The sequence below is a fragment of the Sander lucioperca genome, chromosome 3 (assembly GCF_008315115.2).
Source record: "Sander lucioperca isolate FBNREF2018 chromosome 3, SLUC_FBN_1.2, whole genome shotgun sequence".
Lineage (NCBI taxonomy): Eukaryota > Metazoa > Chordata > Actinopteri > Perciformes > Percidae > Sander > Sander lucioperca.
Genome location: NC_050175.1, coordinates 32,614,284 through 32,635,388, shown reverse-complemented (window position 1 = coordinate 32,635,388; position 21,105 = coordinate 32,614,284). Strand labels below are relative to the sequence as shown.

At 41.0% G+C, this 21,105-nt stretch overlaps 1 protein-coding gene across 6 annotated transcripts in view; it reads right to left on the bottom strand.

The window, feature by feature from the left end:
* Positions 1 to 21,105, bottom strand: part of efl1 (elongation factor like GTPase 1) — a 165,198-nt gene that overhangs the window by 29,134 nt on the left and 114,959 nt on the right. For all 6 annotated transcript variants that reach the window (XR_004105162.1, XR_004896949.1, XR_004105163.1 and 3 more), the window contains exons 19-21: positions 20,493 to 20,619; positions 19,160 to 19,364; positions 4,946 to 5,457 (exon numbers count right to left, since the gene is read on the bottom strand). Coding sequence is in view for 1 of the 6 variants with exons in the window: in XM_031300981.1 (XP_031156841.1) it covers positions 4,946 to 5,457; positions 19,160 to 19,364; positions 20,493 to 20,619 (844 nt within the window). In the remaining 5 variants the exon portion in view is untranslated. The remainder of the gene's footprint in view (positions 1 to 4,945; positions 5,458 to 19,159; positions 19,365 to 20,492; positions 20,620 to 21,105) is intronic.

Here is a 21,105-nt window from a genome sequence, read left to right as displayed (position 1 = left end):
TAATTTCCATTTGCATGCTTGTTTGTTTTCCTCGTCTCTCTCTCTCTCCCACAGAGACTGGATGACCCCTCTCGGTTCCTTGGCATAACGAGGAGTGAACCCTCATGTCAGTCACTTGTCAGCCGCATGGTCTCTGTGTGGGGAGCTAGTTAAGAGTTGGAGGAATTAAAAAAAAAAAAAAGATGGAATTTGTTTCAAAGCCAAATGCGACAGCTGCAGTGTGGGAGCACTTTCAAACCGAATGACCGTGGTGAACCACTTAACCTTCAAAATATTAACCTTAATGTTTAATATTTTTTTAAGCGAAATTTTGTTTACATCCATTTTATTTATTGTTTTGGTTGTGTGTGGTTTTTAATTTCCATTTTATTTATTGTTTTTGATTGTGTTTGGTTTTTATTCCAGTGCATTTTTTGTTAACAGAGACTGAGAGTCCATTTTATTTATTGTTTTTGGTTGTTTTGTTCATTTATTGTGGATATTTAAAATGTCTTCCAGTTCCAGTGTTAAATATTCTTTAGAAATAAAAGTTTATTGATCTTTGAAAAGGTGTACCTGCATTATTATGCCATTATCATTATATTAGATGAAAATGGTCTCAGAACGACAAAATTATCGTTTATCGCAATAATTTCTGGGACAATTTATCGTAACAAAACAAAACAAAATTTGTTATCGTGACAGGCCTATGAACCATTCATTTTTATTTTAATGCATTTTGCATTTAAAACAATAACTCTGTTTCCTTGATAACACCTGAGGGATTTATGAGGACTATGGTTAACTGCTCCTCAGATCTCTGCAGGGTAAATCCAGACAGCTAGCTAGACTATCTGTCCAATCTGAGTTTTCTGTTGCACGACTAAAATAACTTTCGAATGTACACGTTCCACCAAAACGAGTTCCTTCCCGAGGCTATTTTGCAGCAACACTAGGTCTGCGTCTGGTACTTATAAGATTGTGATTGGTTTAGAAAAATGCCAATAAACCAGAGCATGTTTTTCTCCCATCCCGGAATGCTGTGTGGACTAGCCAGACCCTCCTCCGTAGCGCTGTGGAGGTAGGGTCTGGCAATGCAAGACTAGGTTTGACTAATCATTCCCACCGTATAAGGTTCTTATGCAATGCAAACGTTGTTCACTGCTCCAAGGAATAGGACAGACCTTAGATATGACTTTCCACGCTTAGCAACGGGAGATATTTCTAGTCTGCTCTGCTCAGACAGCTACGAGCCAGAAAGCTAAAGTTAGCAAGATCAAGTCAATAACATTGTTACGGGTGACAATCAGTAAATATAATCTGACAGTGTGTTTAACAACAAGTCAAGCTAGCTATCCAGCCATCCCATGGTCCCCAAAACAATAAAAAGATTTCCACGAACAAATGATCCTCCATGTGTACTGTCGGCCGCAGCCTGAAGTAGCGACCTGAAAAGTGAATGGGATGAGAGATGATCGCTGTGAAACAAAGTCAGTTCAGAGCGGCAGTGTAACTTACTTCTTTTAGCTTGTGTGTTAGCGCCATCCTGTGGTGTTTAGAGGACGAGGCTCTGAAGGACTGTAGTTCACCAGTTTCACCACAACTCGTTAGTAGGTGTCCTATATAACTTTTTAATGGACACCCTGCAGCCAATTTCACCCAGACCCTGGTATAATACTGATTATAGACTCAAATCTGAGGATTTTCCCCCAAAATTAAAACTTGTTCCCAAAAGCCTCCTGTAACACATCAGAAAGAATGAGTTGCTTATCAGTTACTGACATGAGGGATTTAAATCTAAAGGATCATAGTTGAATGGACCATTTAAAAATTAGGATTTTCCAATAAACCCAAACCAATGGTACAAAGCTCATTAAAGAAGCTAATCTTATTGGACAGAAGTAAGAATCAGCATCAGCAGAGGTATCGGCCAGGTGGAGCTTAAAGTCAGGATATTTTTGAATATGTTTCAGTTAACGCCTCACTTAATCGGCCTGCTCTGATTCGGCTGACAAAGCAATTCTTTGTGTAACGACCTGCTGTGGCTACTAACAAGCCTGGAGATATTGTTTACCAACACGTTAAATGGGATTTCAAGCCTCATTTTCATCTTAATGACTAAGCAGAGGACAGGAATTTAGAGTTGTGGAGTGACAGTCAATACTGAGCTCTGCAGGCTCGCCTGTTCTGTTCTAATGCTGACATTTACAGGACATCTTGTTCTTAAAATTGAGGGATGTGTGTGCTTTTTTGAGTTTTTGGTGGGATTCTTTCATCAGGTATGTTTGAAGGTCCTACCTCTGCCTCTTGGGGTGCCTAGTGGTTAGGATTGGGCATTGCGAACTGGTTAAAAAATTACGATTCCAAAGGAATTGTTTTTTTTATTGGAATCGTTTGGTAAATTTGTTTTCAAATCCAGTCATTAGTTCCATATTCAGTCTTGGTTTCTGTAACAGCATCCATACTTCCAGGCGCTTGTTATGTTGCAGCCAAGAAGCACTGGAAGCGGTGGCTTTATTTTACGTTGAAAAAGTACGGTAAAACTGTAAATCACCATTGAACCAAAATAACATTTTCCATCCATCAAAGAATCTGAATTAAGAATAGATAAGAACTGTAATCGAAAGGAAGAATCAGAATTGGAATCAGAATTGTTCAAATGAAAACGATTCCCAACCCTACTTGTGGTTAAAATGCATTGCATATAACGGCAAATGTCCTCAGTTCAATTCAAGCTGCCTGTCAAAGAGCTACAGATGAGTTCTTCCTCTGCAAAGGAAAGAGGGTCCATACAACAGCATCTCTTTAGGAGACTGTGACTGCTACAACGTGCACGACAAGGGTCACTGGAGCGACATGGTTAGCTGAGGTAGCAAGCTTCTCCACTGGTTCGGACCTTTAGGGAAATTACAAATTCTCCGAACAGGAATCCCTACTGGCAAAAAATGCAAGCTTTACATTTGTCCTTAAAGGTTGGATTTTTCCTAATTTTCTTAATTAAAGGGGTGATAGAATGATTATACAGGGTATTTCACACTGTTCCTTAAGGTCTTCTAATAGGTTGATTGGGCTGAAAATGGCCTGGTTGCTATTTTATGGGCCCTTTATGCATCCCTGTGTTTTGGCCCTATTTGGAACGAGAGCTTTTCTTCCAAATATGGTATGCTCATGAATATTTAGATGAGCTGCGCGGTGATTGGTTGAGCGAACCACATACACATACATTGGAGACGAGACAGCAGGTCTCATATTTCAGACACTGCAACGTTATACATTGTTTGTCTGCTATTTTGTTATAAAATAGAAAGAGACTTTTTTATGCGAGAAATCAACTATATAGTTAAAGCTCAAATATGGGCCGTTTTACGAAAATTGATGGCTAATTGCAAATTTGGTAAGACGTGTTCAGGAGCTCCACACAGTCTGACGAGAAAGCAGCAGCCTGCTGGGCTCTATACCCAGGACAAAGACACCATTTCTGGGTTACTGGACTACCGGGGCTCGGGGCTGCCAACTGCCGGCATAACTATTGTGTATTTAGGGGTCCAAGCCCGAGTCTGCAAGAACGGGCAATAGCAAAGCTATGCCGTTCGCACAGCAGGGCTGTAGAACCCTATTGTTTTTCTACTGATTAATCATCATCATCATAGTCATTATTCTTCTCCGCCTAAAACTCTGACTACAGCCTAAACCGTACATGGTGGGGAGTTAGCATTTTCAGGAATGGTCCAGAACTCCGCAAGGACCTCAGGCGCAAAAATAGACCCAATTCCACCACTAGGTGGCGCTATAGCAGAAAAAACGCGTTTGGCCCTATAACTCCCACACCGTACACCGCACATTCAAAAACCATACATTCACGCGTTCCCTGGATCGAACTGAATCACGTGATATAGGCCACGCCCATTTCCGCCTAAACTTTTATGCGTGAAAAATCGCGATTTATCAAAAACCTACTTTTTCGAACTCCTCCTAGACCGTGTGACCGATCGGCACGAAATTTGGCAGGTAGCATCTCCAGATGGGCCGGACAAAAAGTTAATACAAATAATTTTGATAGGATAAAAACTGTGCATATTACGCACAAACAAATTTGTGTAGCTAACTATGAAAACACCAACTTTGCCATATCTCAGCCAGAATAAATGCCAAACTTTAGATTCTTGTTTACCATGACCCTCTGAAGGTCACCCACCCGTTGTACAAAAATTGGCCACTAGGGGGCGCTACAAATACAAAAAGTTTATATCTCATGAACCGCTAATCTGATTTTTACAAAATTTGATGGGTACCATCTAGGGACACTCCTGAGACCAACCCTAGAGTGGGGTACTGAGGGGTCAAAGTGGGCGTGGCCTATGGGACCCACGTCTAAATTTACTACTTCCACTAAAGTGAACAACTTTAAATTTACAGGGTAGATAGACAATGGGTCATGGACCACACCTACCAAAAATTACACATGTGGACCACTAGGTGGCGCTATAATGTTTTTTTGCCTTTAACTCCCACATTACACATCGCACATTAGAAAACCATATATCCACGTGTTCCTTGAATCAAGCTGAATCACATGATATAGGCCACGTCCATTTCCGCTCAAAAGTTTTTCCGCAATATCGCGCAATGCGCTAAACCAACTTTTTCGAACTTGTCCTAGGCCGTGCGACGGATCAGCACGAAACCTGGTATGTACCTTCCACATATACATATATATATATACATAAGTGCCTGCCCTTTTCCAATGACAGCTTTCCAGATGGTTCTGTGTTAACGAACATATTTTGGTGTGGAGGCATACATTTCAGAGACAGATATCTCAAAACCTGGACAAATAAAACCCTAACTATTTAAATGAATAAATACCAGGGAAGATACAATATAATTCATAATTACTATTTAATATAGTAATTATCTGTAATTATAATTACTGTGTGGCAGAAATTAGTTGACAGTGCAGTCTTACCCAGCACCTCAGCAGTGGCCATTATCTCGCAGGTATATATGGCAGCCATGAGCCTCTGGGGCTGAGCCTGGAAGGCGTGGCGGCAGGCCTCCTTCATGGCGGCGATCAGCTGACCGGAGACCGGCCCGTAGCAGTCTGCAGAGGCTGCCTGCGGCCTGCGCCTGGCCTGGCACAGCCCTGCTGTCCATGTCTCACTGCTTCCTTCCACTCTGCTGTCTGTTAAAGCCCCATGGGATATGGAGTCCTCCTTCAAGGAGTCCTGATGCTGTGGCAGGGCTGCAGACTGGATGTCCCACCTCTCCACAGAGAAGCACACACCCATCAGGGGCTCCTCACACATGGGCCCTGACAGAGTTGCCAGCTGGAAGCCGCTGACGATGCTGTTGTCCAAGTCTCGCATACCTGCGGCCTGAGCTCCGGCCTCGCCAGATTGGTCTCCCCTGCCCAGACACTGCCACAGCGAGGGCCGCTGGTAGCCTTCCACAAGGTTCAGCAGGATGTTGGGACCATATCTGAAATAAACAGCAACATGGTCAATCACAGTAATGTAAGGTAATACAAATCATTCATTTGTGTTCATAGAAACCCCATGCAGTACACACTGCATGAAAAGTGGGATTTTTGTCCCCGTAAACACCCAGAAATCCCCCTAATTTTCGTCAGTTAGTATCAATTTACAGCCTGTGAACGTCGTGTTCGTCTGTGCCACATATTGATGGAAACGAACCATGACGTATGTGGAGAGCTCCCGCGGAGGTGTGAATGGCTCTAATTAGCATATGAATAGCAGCGACACCGCGCCTGGCCAGAGAATGTATTAGATGAAACCACTACTTTTAAACAAGAAAAATCACTCGTGATTGGTTGGCAGGTCTGTTACGGGTTAGGCTATTGGTCACCCTGGGTCATTATAATAATAATAATAATAATAATAATAATAATAATTAAAAAATAATAACATATACAGTGGGGAGAACAATTTTTCAAATCAAAGCAGTGAAGGCGGGGGGAGGGGGAAGAAAGATAGCAGATTAACCAGCAGGGAGCGCACAGCACACAGACTGGTGTGGAGGTGAATTACAGTGAGCCGTTTGAGGCGGGAGACCAAAAATAAATAGGGGGTCAATAGTAAAACGACACGTCTTAGTTTACGGACCAGTTTATTCTAGGGCTGTCCTCGACTAAAGAAATTCTTAGTCGACTAACACGTATATGATTTTGTTGATTAATCGATTAGTTGATGTAATCGATAGAGCTGTGCTCTTTGAGAGGTGGTTAAGACTAGAAAAGCACAATATAAATGTAGTTAATGAACCATGTGAGTTTCTCCACAATTAATCCTGCAAAAGTACCACTTTAAATCTTGTGCTTACCAGAAATGTGCTCATAAGTTTCTTGGAAATGAGTAATTAAGCATGAAAAACCATAAAAAATGACTCATCAACTAAAGAAATCTTAATCGACTAATCGACTAAGAGGTGGCAGCCCTAGTTTATTCTTTTTGGTGTTTTTCATTTGAGCGTTTTAATACTGGGAAAGTTTAATAACAACAATAGGACAATTGAAGTCCAGATTATGAGGCAATTTCAGCAGAGCCAATAGCTTCATATGCCATGGACATGTGAATATGGTGCTGAATTTGCCAGTATTTTAGGAAGACAAATGGTTGGGACTTTGTCAATGACACAGCTGATATATGCTTTATGTGAAAACAGTGTTTTGGTGTCAGCAGAAAGACTTCTCTTAGAAAACTGTACAGTGGTGCCTCTGTCTCCATTCCACCCATAGACTGTATATATTAGTGGACAGAGCATGTGTGACGTCACCCATTGGTTTGTGGAGATCAGCAATCCGTCGTCGAGTTTGCGTTTATGGGCGTAGCCAGAGTGATAGAGAAAGACTCTATGGCTCTGGGCGCAGCCATCCTGGTTGCGGATGTGACGTTTTTAGATGAGAGGGAGGAGCCATAGACAGTTGGGCGGTATCTGACTGTTTTTTTTTTTTTTGGAGTTGGCAACGCTGCTTACACTCTTCGTTACCTTACACGTTCACTGGCAATCTGGATGCAACTGCTGCTGAAAGCTAGCATACATAATTCGAGGTAAGATATAGCTTCGCTAGGTTTTAAATATATCTTTGTCCCATAGTTATATTACATATAAGAGGAGTCACATTGTAAAGTAAATGTATCTGAAGTTACCATGTAAATTGTCTGTAACGTTAGCTATCCACTGGTAAAACATGCTAACGTTAATTTTCTGCAAATCGAAGTTTACGTTATCCTAATTTAAATGTAGTGTCAGCGAAATGCAAAACGGTGATTGTCAATGCTTATCATTATCTAATCTAAGTATTAGCAAAAGTATAACCAAGTTTCTTAGAACGTTTGGTTAACTGTAATAACCATAATGCACCAATAATGTCTTGCTACTGTTTGCGCCATCAGTCTATGGTTGGCGCATTTAGCCTTTTCATGATTTTAAGAGCTGACGTTAGCAGAAATAAGCTCATTTAACTAAATCAAAGTTACACTAAAGAACAATAGACTGTTGTTGATTCATCTGTATTCTCCCCCGATAATTAATGAAGTACAGTTACATGCTAGTGTGCATATATATTTAACTATGAGGGGCTCAAATGGAAATTGATGACTCTTTCTTTCAGAAATAGGAGTGTGGAGAGACACGATGGCATGTGCACCCACCCGATACCTCAGAAGTAAGTCCATCTTCTCTGGCATCACCCAGAGATGCAGGTGGAGGGCTGTTAACAATCCGGGGAAGATCGACTAGGCTTGCAGGTTTTTTTTTCTTTTTCCACTGTGCATTACAGACAACCAAAAGACTGTCACACTATGCTCACTGTAATTGTAAAGGCAGCTTTTATTTCTTTACCCAGGCATTTGGACTTGACTGAACAGAGTGCTGCACAAGTGCTTTAAGCTGTATATGTTAAGCTATATTTTTATATTGTGGTTTGTAATGTCAACCATTTCTACTGAAATTAACAATGTGGCACCAGTGATTCAACTACCTCTTTTTAGTATGCAGACATGTCTTGTGACAGTTAAGTTTGCCTTTACCTTGACCCACAGCAGTGTTTGTGTGGGGAATTTACACTGGATTGTAAAAGGTGAACTACATTATTTAACTCATCAATTTAACCCCTAACATAATCTTAAAAATATTGCCAGTGTTGTTTGTGGTTTATGTAGTTTTAGAAATTAATGCCCATTTCAATGTGAAATAAAGGTCTTTCTAAAGCTACATTTGTTGTTTTTCTGAAGCAACTATAGGAACATACACAATATTGTAGTCATACAAGAAGACATTGGTAATTTGATAGAATTTGTAATTGATTAAAAGTGTCTATTTTGGCTTTAATCAACAAAAATATGATTTCTCAAATGTCACCATACTTGAATGTTGACAAAGAAGGATCAGGGAAATGTAGTTTGTGCTTTTCTTGTGTGTCTTTATGTACTTGTCAATTGTAATCACCATGAACAAACACTTCACCAAAATCCTTTTAGATTAATTTATAGGCATATACTCAATTTTGACATACATAGTCAAGTGTTTAGTAGGTAATTGAAAATGCACTAGGTGCTGTTTAATCTGTGTAAGGTTACTGCAAATTCATTATAACAAAAGTATTATCACAAATTGTTGGTTGATTGTGGTAGATGAGAGGCAGCTGGAACCCAGACTCCCACACTCTAGACGCCAGTCCTGCAATAAGAGACAGACAGAGAGAGGGAGGGAGGAGAGACAGAGAAGCTACCTAGGAGCAGCAGGCCTAACAGTAACACAAGAGGACACATCTATTACAGGACTCACATTTTGAACCTCTAAATACCAATGACTGCTAAAGTGCTAAAAGTTGGTCTGTCCTTTCAGCAGAAGAAGCTGAACCAAAAATGATTTTCAGGCATCATCATAATCAGAACACATTTGAGAACTTCGGATGTGGTCAATGCAATCTGTTCCACAACAAGATGATTGGCACCAAATATGCTGCGCTATACACTAAGTCTTCCTTCTGTAGGCTCTGGTCATTCAGTTTTCAGTGTGGATACCTTTGTAAAGACAAACATGTAATTAAGGCATGGTAGATCACAATGAATTATATTAATATATGAGCTTGTACATAAAGGTATGCTTCAGTTAAGGACATGCAGTATTAAGTAAACCTACTCCTACATGTCAAATTTATCTTAGACAATGTGTATTGTACGCAACACTTGTTTAGTAATATGTACATTTTAGTAATAAACAGAATTTGTAAATATAGATTGGAACATGTATGTGACTCATTTTATGACAGATTAAACAGATTATTGTGCTGACAGAAGGTCTTCAAATAGATTAGCAGACACAACTACAGTAAGTGGAAGAAAGACATCAGTGTAACAGCATCAACAACAGTGGTTAATAACTCCTGCAACAGCATGCTTGTTAGGTACATTTAACAGTCTGAAATAATGTATTTAGAATTTTGAGAAAATAATATTGAACCTGGTGCTTTATACAATACATTTGGCTGCAGAACTGAAGACTTTTCAAGATAGAACACTTGTGTAACTTTACAATAATATATATTTTTTCTAGGGCTGTCAAAATAATGCGTTAATTTCGATTAATTAATCTGAGAAAAAATAACGCGTTAAAAAAATAACGCAGATTAATCCATTCCACATTGACGTTTGACCCGGAACCGTTCTAGCCACCATTCGACTGTAAAATGAAGGAGGGTGACGAGAATGTGCTGCCTGGATCATTAACTGGAACATTTACTTGTAAAAATCTTCTTCCTGCCAACCCTGGCTACCGAAATCTGGTGCCACTGATATGTCTGCGCTCTTCTCTCTGGTGCTCTGAAGACGATACAGGCAACACAAACACCGCTGCATGTGACGCTAGTTAACACTATACTCGACAGCAGCTAACGTTAGCCTACCGCTAGCTAGTAGCTGGATTAAACACGGTTACAATGCTGACAGCTAACGGTGTAAAGTTTGACTGTGTTTTACTGTAGAGGACTGTGACTCAACAGCGGGATGTAACAATCTGCAGCTGCCGAGCTGCCGTCGGAAAAACAACACAGATGGTGCGTTCAATGAAACTGGTAAACTACAGCTTCGTAGTGCATTTGAAGTTATTGTAAATGTCCTTGGTGGTTGTTTTTGTCGTTCAACAGCAATTTACTAGTGAAATAAGTTTCTTGTTATTGTTATACATTATTATTAAATCATTTAATTTTGACCATATGGCCTTAGCAATAAACAAGCCGTTCTTTAATGTCACCAACTGTTGTTTAGTACCCTTTGTTTTCTTTTCTTTTTTTACTTTCTTAAAAAGTATCGGTTCAGGCACCGTTAATTATGTATGCGATTAATTTCGATTAATTAATCACAGAGTCTGTAATTAATTAGATTAACTTTTTTAATCGATTGACAGCCATAATTTTTTCATGTGCAACATTTTATCGCAAAAACGGATATTCTGGCCTACTGCCCCGTCCGTCGACGCACTCCAGCGCGGCTTTGTCCGAGGTGAGGGTGACGGTGATGCTGTGTGGGTGTCTGTGCCTGTCCTTCGGGCGCCTCCGGGTAACGTTGCCCAACTCTCGGGCGGGGTACATATATTTCAGTATATTCAAGTAAGCAGTCTCCGCTTGTCCCGTGCGAATGCCCCACACGAAACTCAGATGTGAGGGGGTACTTTCTAAATCACACACGGTCCCAAAATGATTCTAATCCCGTACGAATAGGGTTTATATGAATTTGCACTATAACGTTAGCTATATCAGGCTTTGACTTTAAGCTAACATTACCATTATATGCGCATTGATTAGCAATAACATCACATATGGTTAAAAACAGATCACCGGCGAGACCGTTGTGCATACCTACTGTATACGACTGTAACGTTAAATATATATATTTTAATCCGTTTATACGGTCTGGTCTGCATAACGTTATTAGTTAGCCCGCTAGCTTGGTTAGCAAGGTGCAATCTAGCTAGCTAACTGATATTAATTGGGATGCTAATGTTGGCTAACGAAAAACAGTATTAAAACAAAATGTAACGTTACTTACCGGAAAAACTGAACTGCCGACTCCTTTGAGTATCTTGTCGTACAACCGAACGTTGAACAAGACATTATTAGGCGACCAACTGTCACAGTCACGAAGACGAAAGCTGGTCAACCCCCAAAATAAAGTTTACGTGCCATGGATAAGCTTTGCTAAACCTCTGTCATGATTGACAGGCCGCAAACTGTCAATCACATCATAGCCACGCCCTAAAACACCCCCTGCTTTATCGCCGAATATTTTAAAATCCGAATAATTTAAAATCAACGAGACCATAATTCAAAAAATGAACATCATTCTGTGTTGCACAAGACTTAAAACTAGCGATTGAGAATATAAACTCTTAATTGAAATGTTTACTGAGGTAATAAATCAAGTGAGAAGTGGGTCATTTCGCCATAGACTTCTATAGAAACGGACCTCCTTTTTGCAACCGCACATGTCGCCCCCTGCTGGAGTTCAGATAGAATGCAGGTTTAAGGCACTTCCGCATTTGCCGCATTTTGCTGAACCGGATGCTCTGTCCACTCATATATACAGTCTATGATTCCACCAGACAATCTTGGATGAGCCTGACAGACATGCAATGTTGACAATGTATCATCAGATGTACCCTTGTGTCACTCAAATTGACTGTTTTGCCATGACATGCAAATGGGTAACTTATTTGAATGTAACTTACTCAATCGACAGACATTTTTTTGGAAAGCCAATAGAAATTTGGAGCTTGCAGGGAACAGACACGTCATACCCAGCATCATTTCTGCCTGTTGAGCGCATTGCTGGGAGATGTGTGGTTAACACATCCACTGTGCATTAAGCAAGACCAAAGAAAAGGTCACTGTAGTCATGCCACTATGCACAGTGGTTGAGCTCTAGGAGACTGTGATGTTGTTTGCATGGAATGCACATTTTACCTTTGTGGCAAAGCCTGATTAAAACTAATTGTTGAAATCAAATGTTTTAAATTTAAATTAAATTCTGACAATTCATGGCAGTTTTAGTTCACTATAATAACCCAACTGTAAACACACAAATGACATACGGTCACCATATAAAGTTGCTGTAGCAAAACAGTTTCTTATTTAACCCTCCAGCAGATTCATGTTTGTGTCCACCTGATGAATGTAAGTCCAATATTCACTCTCTTTTAGCTGTGTTTTGGTCTCCACCACCCCGAGTGAAATATATGTCTCTTTAGCTGCTAAATACTCCGTTATGTTCACCAGCTAGTCTCTAACTGTGTCCGTCTGTTGTTTGCTGCTGGGCAGGTAGTGTACTGTGGCTTTATCTGACCTTTTTTACTGAAACAGCTGCCTGTTGCTGGAAACTAGTTGATGAGAGCCGTGGGACTGAACTAAAACAGTAAAGTTGTGGGCCATGCTAAAACTCTCCTTAGAGCTGAGGGGAACTACAGAGTTGGTCATAATTGTCTTTATGTTCATTATTTTGAGCAACACCTTTCATATGAACCATTACAATAGTACTAAGCTAATTCTCATTAATTTATTCAAGAGCAGAACTAAATAATCATGCTTTTAATTTCTTCAGCAAGTTGTTCGATTACGGTTAATTCTTAAATAAAAGCTGGAGGATGTCTGGCACGAACAGAAGCTGGCCAGCAAAGGGAGGAATTATGCCCTTTGAGCATCTGGTAGAATTTATTGAGAGTTTCTTAACAGCTCGTGAAAAAAATAACAAAGCAACTGGAAATAATTAGAAACTGTTTCAAAGTGAAACTCTTAAACTCAGCAGCAGAACATTCACATTAGTGTTGAAGGTTTACTTTTGATTTCAAAGTTATAACTTCTGGAGAAGCACGTGCTGGCACCCGCAATGGTTGCAATAGACTGAGCTCCGACACTTGCCTCCAGTTTTCATTAAATAACCAGGTCTATTACTTTTTCTTCAACGCCAAAACATTTGGTCTGTTGTCACGGTGACTCTGTGAAACGCCTGCAGGCACGAAAAAGCGGGTCTCGTTGTCGCCTGGGCTGTCTACTCGTTCAGAGAAATTCGCTAGCATGTTGGTGGCTAATGGAGTGGTGGCTAACGGAGCAGCTGATATGGACACGTTCTCTAACATTGAGGAATTAATCGACCGGGTCTTGGAGAAGCAGCTATGTGCGCTTAAATCAGTGATATATAGCACAGTGAAGGGAGTGCTAGCCGAAATGAATGCTTCGCAGCAACACATCGGGGCAGAACCTGAGATGCAGGAAATAATGGTATGTGAGCCGGACCAATCTGACTGTGTCACATTCAAGACCCAGTGGCTTTGGACGCCTGAGGGGATGCAGCACGAGCTGCACGCTGAACGCGACTCAGACTCGTTCATCTGCCGCGCTGCCCTGGGAGTGACCCACGGAGGGAGAGAGTTCACCTTCGCTGCAGCTGTGGACCCGGGTGTTTTCTGGCCGGAATTAGAAGAGGAGGAGGACGCGCTACATCCACGGATCGCCCTGCACTGCGAGGAACCGGAGGACAGCGGTGAGACTTTGTGTTCGAAGCCCGGGCCGCGACTGGAGGACTCAGCACCTGTGGACGGTATTTGGGCTACTGTACTGAGTTTGACTGGAGGACGCTGTGTGTAAGTTTTGAAACCAACCGTTGAAGGGACATCTAATCAGACTGTAAGAAATGATGAATGCTGGCTACTCAGTCTATAATCTATATTTTTGAGGACACTTAATCGGACTGAAAAATAGGGAACATGATGAATCCTGAGGATGTAAGTTTCGTAACTAAGCTTTAAAGGGACACTTAACCAGACTGAAAATACATGATAAATACTGGCTGGTAATCCTAAGGATACTGTATGTAAGTTTTGAAGCCAAGCTTTAAAGGGACACTTAACCAGACTGAAGGTGCATGATAAATGCTGGCTGGTCAGTTTGCAGTCTATGTTTGTTGACATTTAAGCTAGACTGAAAGAACATGAGGGATACGGTCTGTTCAGCTCATAATCTGCTTATTGCTCCAACTAGATTGGTCTGTTTTTCACATAGCTTAGTCCAGAAATTGTTCGAAGGTGTTTATAATATTGTTCATGTTTAACATAAGAATTCACTAGACCTGTTTCAATTGACCTGTGACTTAAGACATAGAACATAGATGTGGCGCTCATACAAGAGTCACATTTACGTAAAAGAGATGTAAATCGTCTACAAAATAAATACTTTAAGGTTGCTGCCTCATTTAGTGATGACACCAAAACCAAGGGCTCCATTGTGTTGCTGTCACGAAAAATGCGCCCTCACCGTAGACAAAAGCAGTAAAGACTTATCAGGCAGAATAGCTTATATATGTACCACGATAAGGAGTAGGAAAATAACCTTTGTTTTGGTATGTGCACCGTCTACATATGATGAAAGCTTTTTCCCACGCCTAACCAATGAATTGCTCTCTCTCAATGAATATTCACTAATTATAGGGGGAGACATGAATGCAGTACTAGATTTAAATCAGGATAGATGAGGGGTCAATCACACCAAAGCCCAGAAACATAATTCAGACATGTTCAAAGCAGTTGTGGAATACCACCAATGTTCCACACGATAGCAATAGAACCAGCAATTCTGTCTGACCACAATGCGCTGATAACCACATTCTGTTGTGATATGTTAGGAGAAAGATCTAGGAGATGGCAATTTAATAATTCCCTTCTCCAGAACACAGCTTTTGATGCGAGTTGATGATGGCAAGCAACTAAAAGGTTTATTAGGGATTTCACATCCTCCTTCGCAGTCAACTTGAAGAGGAAAAGAGAGGCAAAGATTGCGGAGTTGGAAGAACGCTGTAAATCGCAATCTCTTAAGACTTGTTTTTCTAAATCTACACATACTCTTCTAGTCACAAATTGAGCAGGGCTAAATGATTTGCTAAGAAGGAGAGCTGAGTTCAAATCCAATAGCAGCTCAATATCATTATTTGAGGACGATATTTTGTTGTACATTTCTGATCTTGAGGACTCTATCCCAAAAATTCTTAAGATCTTCAACGAATTTGGCTCAATCTCCAGCTATAAAATTAACTGGAATAAATCTAATCTTCTTTTATTGAATAACAGGCATGTGGCTTCAGCCATTTGTGTTACAATACCAACCCAAAGCAAAATTACATATTTGGGCATCACCATACACGCATCCCTACAGCGAATTGTCCAGGACAACTACGAAACTATATTAAGTAGTATTCAAAGGGATCTGGCCATTTGGTCTGCGCTGCCAGCATCACAACGGTCCAGGATTGCTGTTGTTAAAATGAACATAGTTCCTCGTGTGAACTTCTTAAGTACAATGATCCCCTTACCCCCACCGATAAATTAGGGGAACAGTCTTGAGATGCACCCAATCATTAAATGGCTTATTGATTCTCCGGTGAGAGGATTAGTGTCCGGGGTTTATGCTAAACTGATGCAAGTATCCGTAGGAGAACTCCCAATACTAAAGAAATGGGAGCGAGAGTTGAGCTCGGAGGGGAACGTAATTAATTGGGAGACAGTTTGGGACAACATTTCCCACTGTTCCAGAACCCAAATCACCAGCAGATCCACTTCAACATATGCCATAGGACATTTTGGACTCCTCAGAAGAGATACGTTTCTAAAGCCATTCCTACTCCCTATTGCACGTTCTGCCAACCTGAACAAAGTGGAACTTTCCTGCACATGGTCTGGGAGTGTGTGCATGAGTTTTGGAATAAAACAACATCAATAACATCTGACGTGATAGGATGTCGAATTCCTACTGACCCGATTGTTTTGTTACTTAATGATGACTCTAAATTACACCTACTTGAGAGCATTGACATATATATATAATGGACCAACAGATCCCGTTGCTCTGGACGGAGACCAGTGAAGGATATTAGAAGCACTTTTCCGGTGATGGCTGAGTGTTACTGAGAGAGAGAGAGAGAGAGAGAGAGAGAGAGAGAGAGAGAGAGACGTAAATGTGCCGTGAGCAACCTGTCTGAAAGTTGTAAGTCTTCTGGTAGCTAGCCAAGAGAAATCTCAATCATTCCGAATCTTGCAGAGACAGAGACCAGTGAGGAAAATAAGTATTTGAACACCCTGCTATTTTGCAAGTTCTCCCACTTAGAAATCATGGAGGGGTCTGAAATTGTCATCGTAGGTGCATGTCCACTGTAAGAGACATAATCTAAAAAAAAAATCAAGAAATCACAATGTATGATTTTTTAACTATTTATTTGTATGATACAGCTGCAAATAAGTATTTGAACACCTGAGAAAATCAATGTTAATATTTGGTACAGTAGCCTTTGTTCGCAATTACAGAGGTCAAACATTTCCTGTAGTTTTTCACCAGGTTTGCACACACTGCAGGAGGGATTTTGGCCCACTCCTCCACACAGATCTTCTCTAGATCAGTCAGGTTTCTGGGCTGTCGCTGAGAAACACGGAGTTTGAGCTCCCTCCAAAGATTCTCTATTGGGTTTAGGTCTGGAGACTGGCTAGGCCACGCCAGAACCTTGATATGCTTCTTACAGAGCCACTCGTTGGTTATCCTGGCTGTGTGCTTCGGGTCATTGTCATGTTGGAAGACCCAGCCTCGACCCATCTTCAATGCTCTAACTGAGGGAAGGAGGTTGTTCCCCAAAATCTCGCAATACATGGCCCCGGTCATCCTCTCCTTAATACAGTGCAGTCGCCCTGTCCCATGTGCAGAAAAACACCCCCAAAGCATGATGCTACCACCCCCATGCTTCACAGTAGGGATGGTGTTCTTGGGATGGTACTCATCATTCTTCTTCCTCCAAACACGGTTAGTGGAATTATGACCAAAAAGTTCTATTTTGGTCTCATCTGACCACATGACTTTCTCCCATGACTCCTCTGGATCATCCAAATGCTCATTGGTAAACTTAAGACGGGCCTTGACATGTGCTGGTTTAAGCAGGGGAACCTTCCGTGCCATGCATGATTTCAAACCATGACGTCTTAGTGTATTACCAACAGTAACCTTGGAAACGGTGGTCCCAGCTCTTTTCAGGTCATTGACCAGCTCCTCCCGTGTAGTTCTGGGCTGATTTCTCACCTTTCTTAGGATCATTGAGACCCCACGAGGTGAGATCTTGCATGGAGCCCCAGTCCGAGGGAGATTGACAGTCATGTTTAGCTTCTTCCATTTTCTAATGATTGCTCCAACAGTGGACCTTTTTTCACCAAGCTGCTTGGCAATTTCCTCGTAGCCCTTTCCAGCCTTGTGGAGGTGTACAATTTTGTCTCTAGTGTCTTTGGACAGCTCTTTGGTCTTGGCCATGTTAGTAGTTGGATTCTTACTGATTGTATGGGGTGGACAGGTGTCTTTATGCAGCTAATGACCTCAAACAGGTGCATCTAATTTAGGATAATAAATGGAGTGGAGGTGGACATTTTAAAGGCAGACTAACAGGTCTTTGAGGGTCAGAATTCTAGCTGATAGACAGGTGTTCAAATACTTATTTGCAGCTGTATCATACAAATAAATAGTTAAAAAATCATACATTGTGATTTCTGGATTTTTTTTTTTTAGATTATGTCTCTCACAGTGGACATGCACCTACGATGATAATTTCAGACCCCTCCATGATTTCTAAGTGGGAGAACTTGCAAAATAGCAGGGTGTTCAAATACTTATTTTCCTCACTGTATATGTAAGGAGATAACATAGGCACAGGCTAATTATTGCTAACTAAAATGCTAATTAACATTAGTAATTACACTTAAACAGCTAATGTGAGATGAAACTGTCTGCACGCTTCTCCTGTACTGTACGGTAACTTCTCTACTGTGCGACAGTAAGTCACGTAGTTATGACACAATCGTTAGCCTATTTTTACAAAAATGCCTGCTACGGAGCCATAACGTGAGGTACAAGGTAATGGAGCCTTTTATACATTGTCGTGTTTCTTTAGAAATAAACAATGGACAAATAGAGGCTTTAAGCTTTTTCAGATGTAAAGTTATTCGCTGTCAAAGTGGCACCAAAATGAATGGCAGTCAATGGAATGCTAACGGGAGGTGATGGCTTGGTAGCATCAAAATGGCGCCATAGGAGCTACGCGGTCTGAGGAGAAGCTTACCCCCTTGCTTGAGAGACAGAAGAAAATTTGGCTAGCTGGATCAACCGCTACCAAGAAAATGATAGCTCAGCGCTGGCTCCCCCCCCACTCGCTTTGTATACAACAGTGGTTGGCGTATTTTCTGGACATAGTTATGCTTGAGCTCTCTACAGCAAAGATTAACAAAGCCAAGTCATTGACTACAGACCTATGGAAAAACGCAGCAGCACAAGTATCAGTCACAAGAATTAAAGGAAAGCGACTAGGCAAGGTGTGATTTCTGTTTTTTGTTTATTTGTTTGTTTTTCTTTCCTCGAGACCGCAGAGGGTGGGAGAGGGTTGTTGTTCTTGTTCAATTGTGTTTGTCTGTTCTGTGTGTTTAAAATATGAAGACAATAAATAATTGATCCTAAAAAAAAAGTTATAACTTCTGGGGAAATATGTCATGAGTTTATTTATCAAAGTTCATCTTTTAAATGAAGTATGAAATTCCATCTTTCTATTTTGTGTGTTTCTATGCTGAGCTGCGAGGGAGGTTAGTAACTCAAAGAGGAAAATTTGGAAGATAGCTACTAAACCTGGCTAACTCTAGTCTTAAGCCTCATATAAGCTTCAGCTAAATGTTGGTGTGTTTTTTGGCACAGAACGAGGACTTTGTCTCCCATCACTGGAAGATTATATTATATTATATTATATATAATATTAAGTTTGCATTATAGGCAAACAGCATCAACCGCACTTAACAGCAGTAGAATAGAAAACAGGGAGACTTCTAAGTAAAATAGAATTAAATACATTAATAAAGAGAGAAAATTAGGATTAACGGCCTGTCTCAAATACAGGCCTGGTTCCTGGTTCTTTAGTCGAGGTAAATAAAGACCAGAATTCCTTTAGGACAAGGTCTGCTCTCTTCTTCCTGGTCTTATCATCATTAGAATATATGTTCCATGTGAGCCCAAACTGAATACTTTTTGCCTCCCCTGATCCCCATGTCCTGTGACTCTGCTTTAAATGTATAAAGGATATAAATTTGAATAATGTCCGTGTCAGACCTGCGAGGGCCAAAGGCCCAGATATGCTCCACAGCGTTTCTCCACTTCCTCCCCTGCAGCAGGCTCTCCAGCTGGGCCTTGAGTCCAGCGATGGCCTCCAGGGTCCTGGGGCTGATGTCCAGACTCTTCCCCTCCCTCAGGGACATGTTCACCTGCTCCAGAGTCCGAATCAGCTCCGTGCTGCTCTCCAACAGACAGGTCACCTCTGAAATTTTTTTTTTACATTGTTTCATGGAACAGCGAAATTACGACACTTTGTTTATAGTTTCATTCATTAGAGAAAATCTGTTTTTACAAATCACATCTAGTATTGTGTGTACGTGAGCGGTTTTATTTCAGTGCTCCTTAACCTGCTTTCCCTGACACAGCCCGCCAGTTTTCCTGCGTTCCTATATACCTACGTATGCATATGGGGTATGACTTTGGGACCTAATTATTTAAAAATGCAGCAGTAAAAAAAACTTGAAAATCATCACAGAGGTGCTGATAACAATTTCATAAGATTTAACTATATAGAACTTTCCAAAACCGCCTATGTAGAAATAAATAGGATATTGATATGGGAGGGTGTGTGTCCGCAGACAGCACCCCCTTCTTCTCTCTGCTTCTCTTCATAGTTGTCAGATTCATCTACCAAGCTGGCTCAGGTTTGCCTTGGACTAGCTCATAATTATGCTGTTGTAGTTTTAGACTGCCGGGGGCACTTCCTTTGACACACTGTGCTCCTCTCTCTTTCCATCTGAGGGCATTCATGTCCCAGTAATTCTTTTTACTAACTTAGCTCTGGGGAGATTTCCTTGGATTGGGGTGGCACCTGGATTGTGGTTGCAGCTGCTGCTGTGGTCCTACTTGACGCCCTGCTACGCCTTGCACTGCAACTACTATTTATAGTCAAAGTTATATTATCTTAATTCATATCTCAAATTCATGATACCAACTGCTATAATTATTATGAATCATATTTCTCTATACCTGTGTCTCTGTTTCCCAACTGGTGGTGGCAGATGGCCACCCACCAAGAGCGTAGTTCTGTTAGAGGTTTCTACCTGTAAAAAGGAAGTTTTTCCTCGCCACTGTCGCACCAAATGCTATCTCTTTGGGGGAATTGTTGGGTCTTTGTAAATTATAGTGTGGTCTAGACCTACTTTATCTTTAAAGTGTCCTGAGATAACTCCTGTTATGATTTAACACAATAAATAAAATTGAATTGAATAGTCTCATTTCACGATATTAATATAATATCGATATATTGCCCAGCACTAACACAACATATAAGCAAGTTTCTTTAGTGTATACTGACAGCTTCAGCCTGCTTGGTGTGTCCAGGTCTTACCCTGTGGGAGGGGGATGGCCCGGACGCTGACAGTGGCCAGTCTGTTGGGAGTTGTGAGGGTGACCAGTCCACTGTGGTCCACATGGAGGGTGTCAGACGGTCGACCCTGAGAGGCCTCTTCTTTCACCTAGCAACGCATTCTCACACACACACACACACACACACACACACACACACACACACACACACACACACACACACATATATTGGAAAACCAATCATTTGTACTGAGAGATGATTACTCAGGGTAAATGTTCAGGGTTGGGTTTATCTGTGATACTTGCTCCACCGCTCCATCTAACTGCCCAATTCTCCTAATTATTCTGCTCTGGTAATGTAAAACATGTCATTTCAACACACAACTGTAAAACAGAAAACATAGATAGCTTTATTTGAAGGGGTGTGCATAAGACTGACATGACACCATCATAACTATGATATGACACCTAACATGAACATTAAGGAGTCTTTCTGAATGTTCATGACTGTTGTCATTAAGTGTCATTTGGTAAATTACGACACTTATAATGCAAAGTTGGCATTGTTTGAGATGTTTGTGTTATGACAACTTGACATTAAGCAGGTAAATATAGCCTGTCAATGTCTTTGTTAT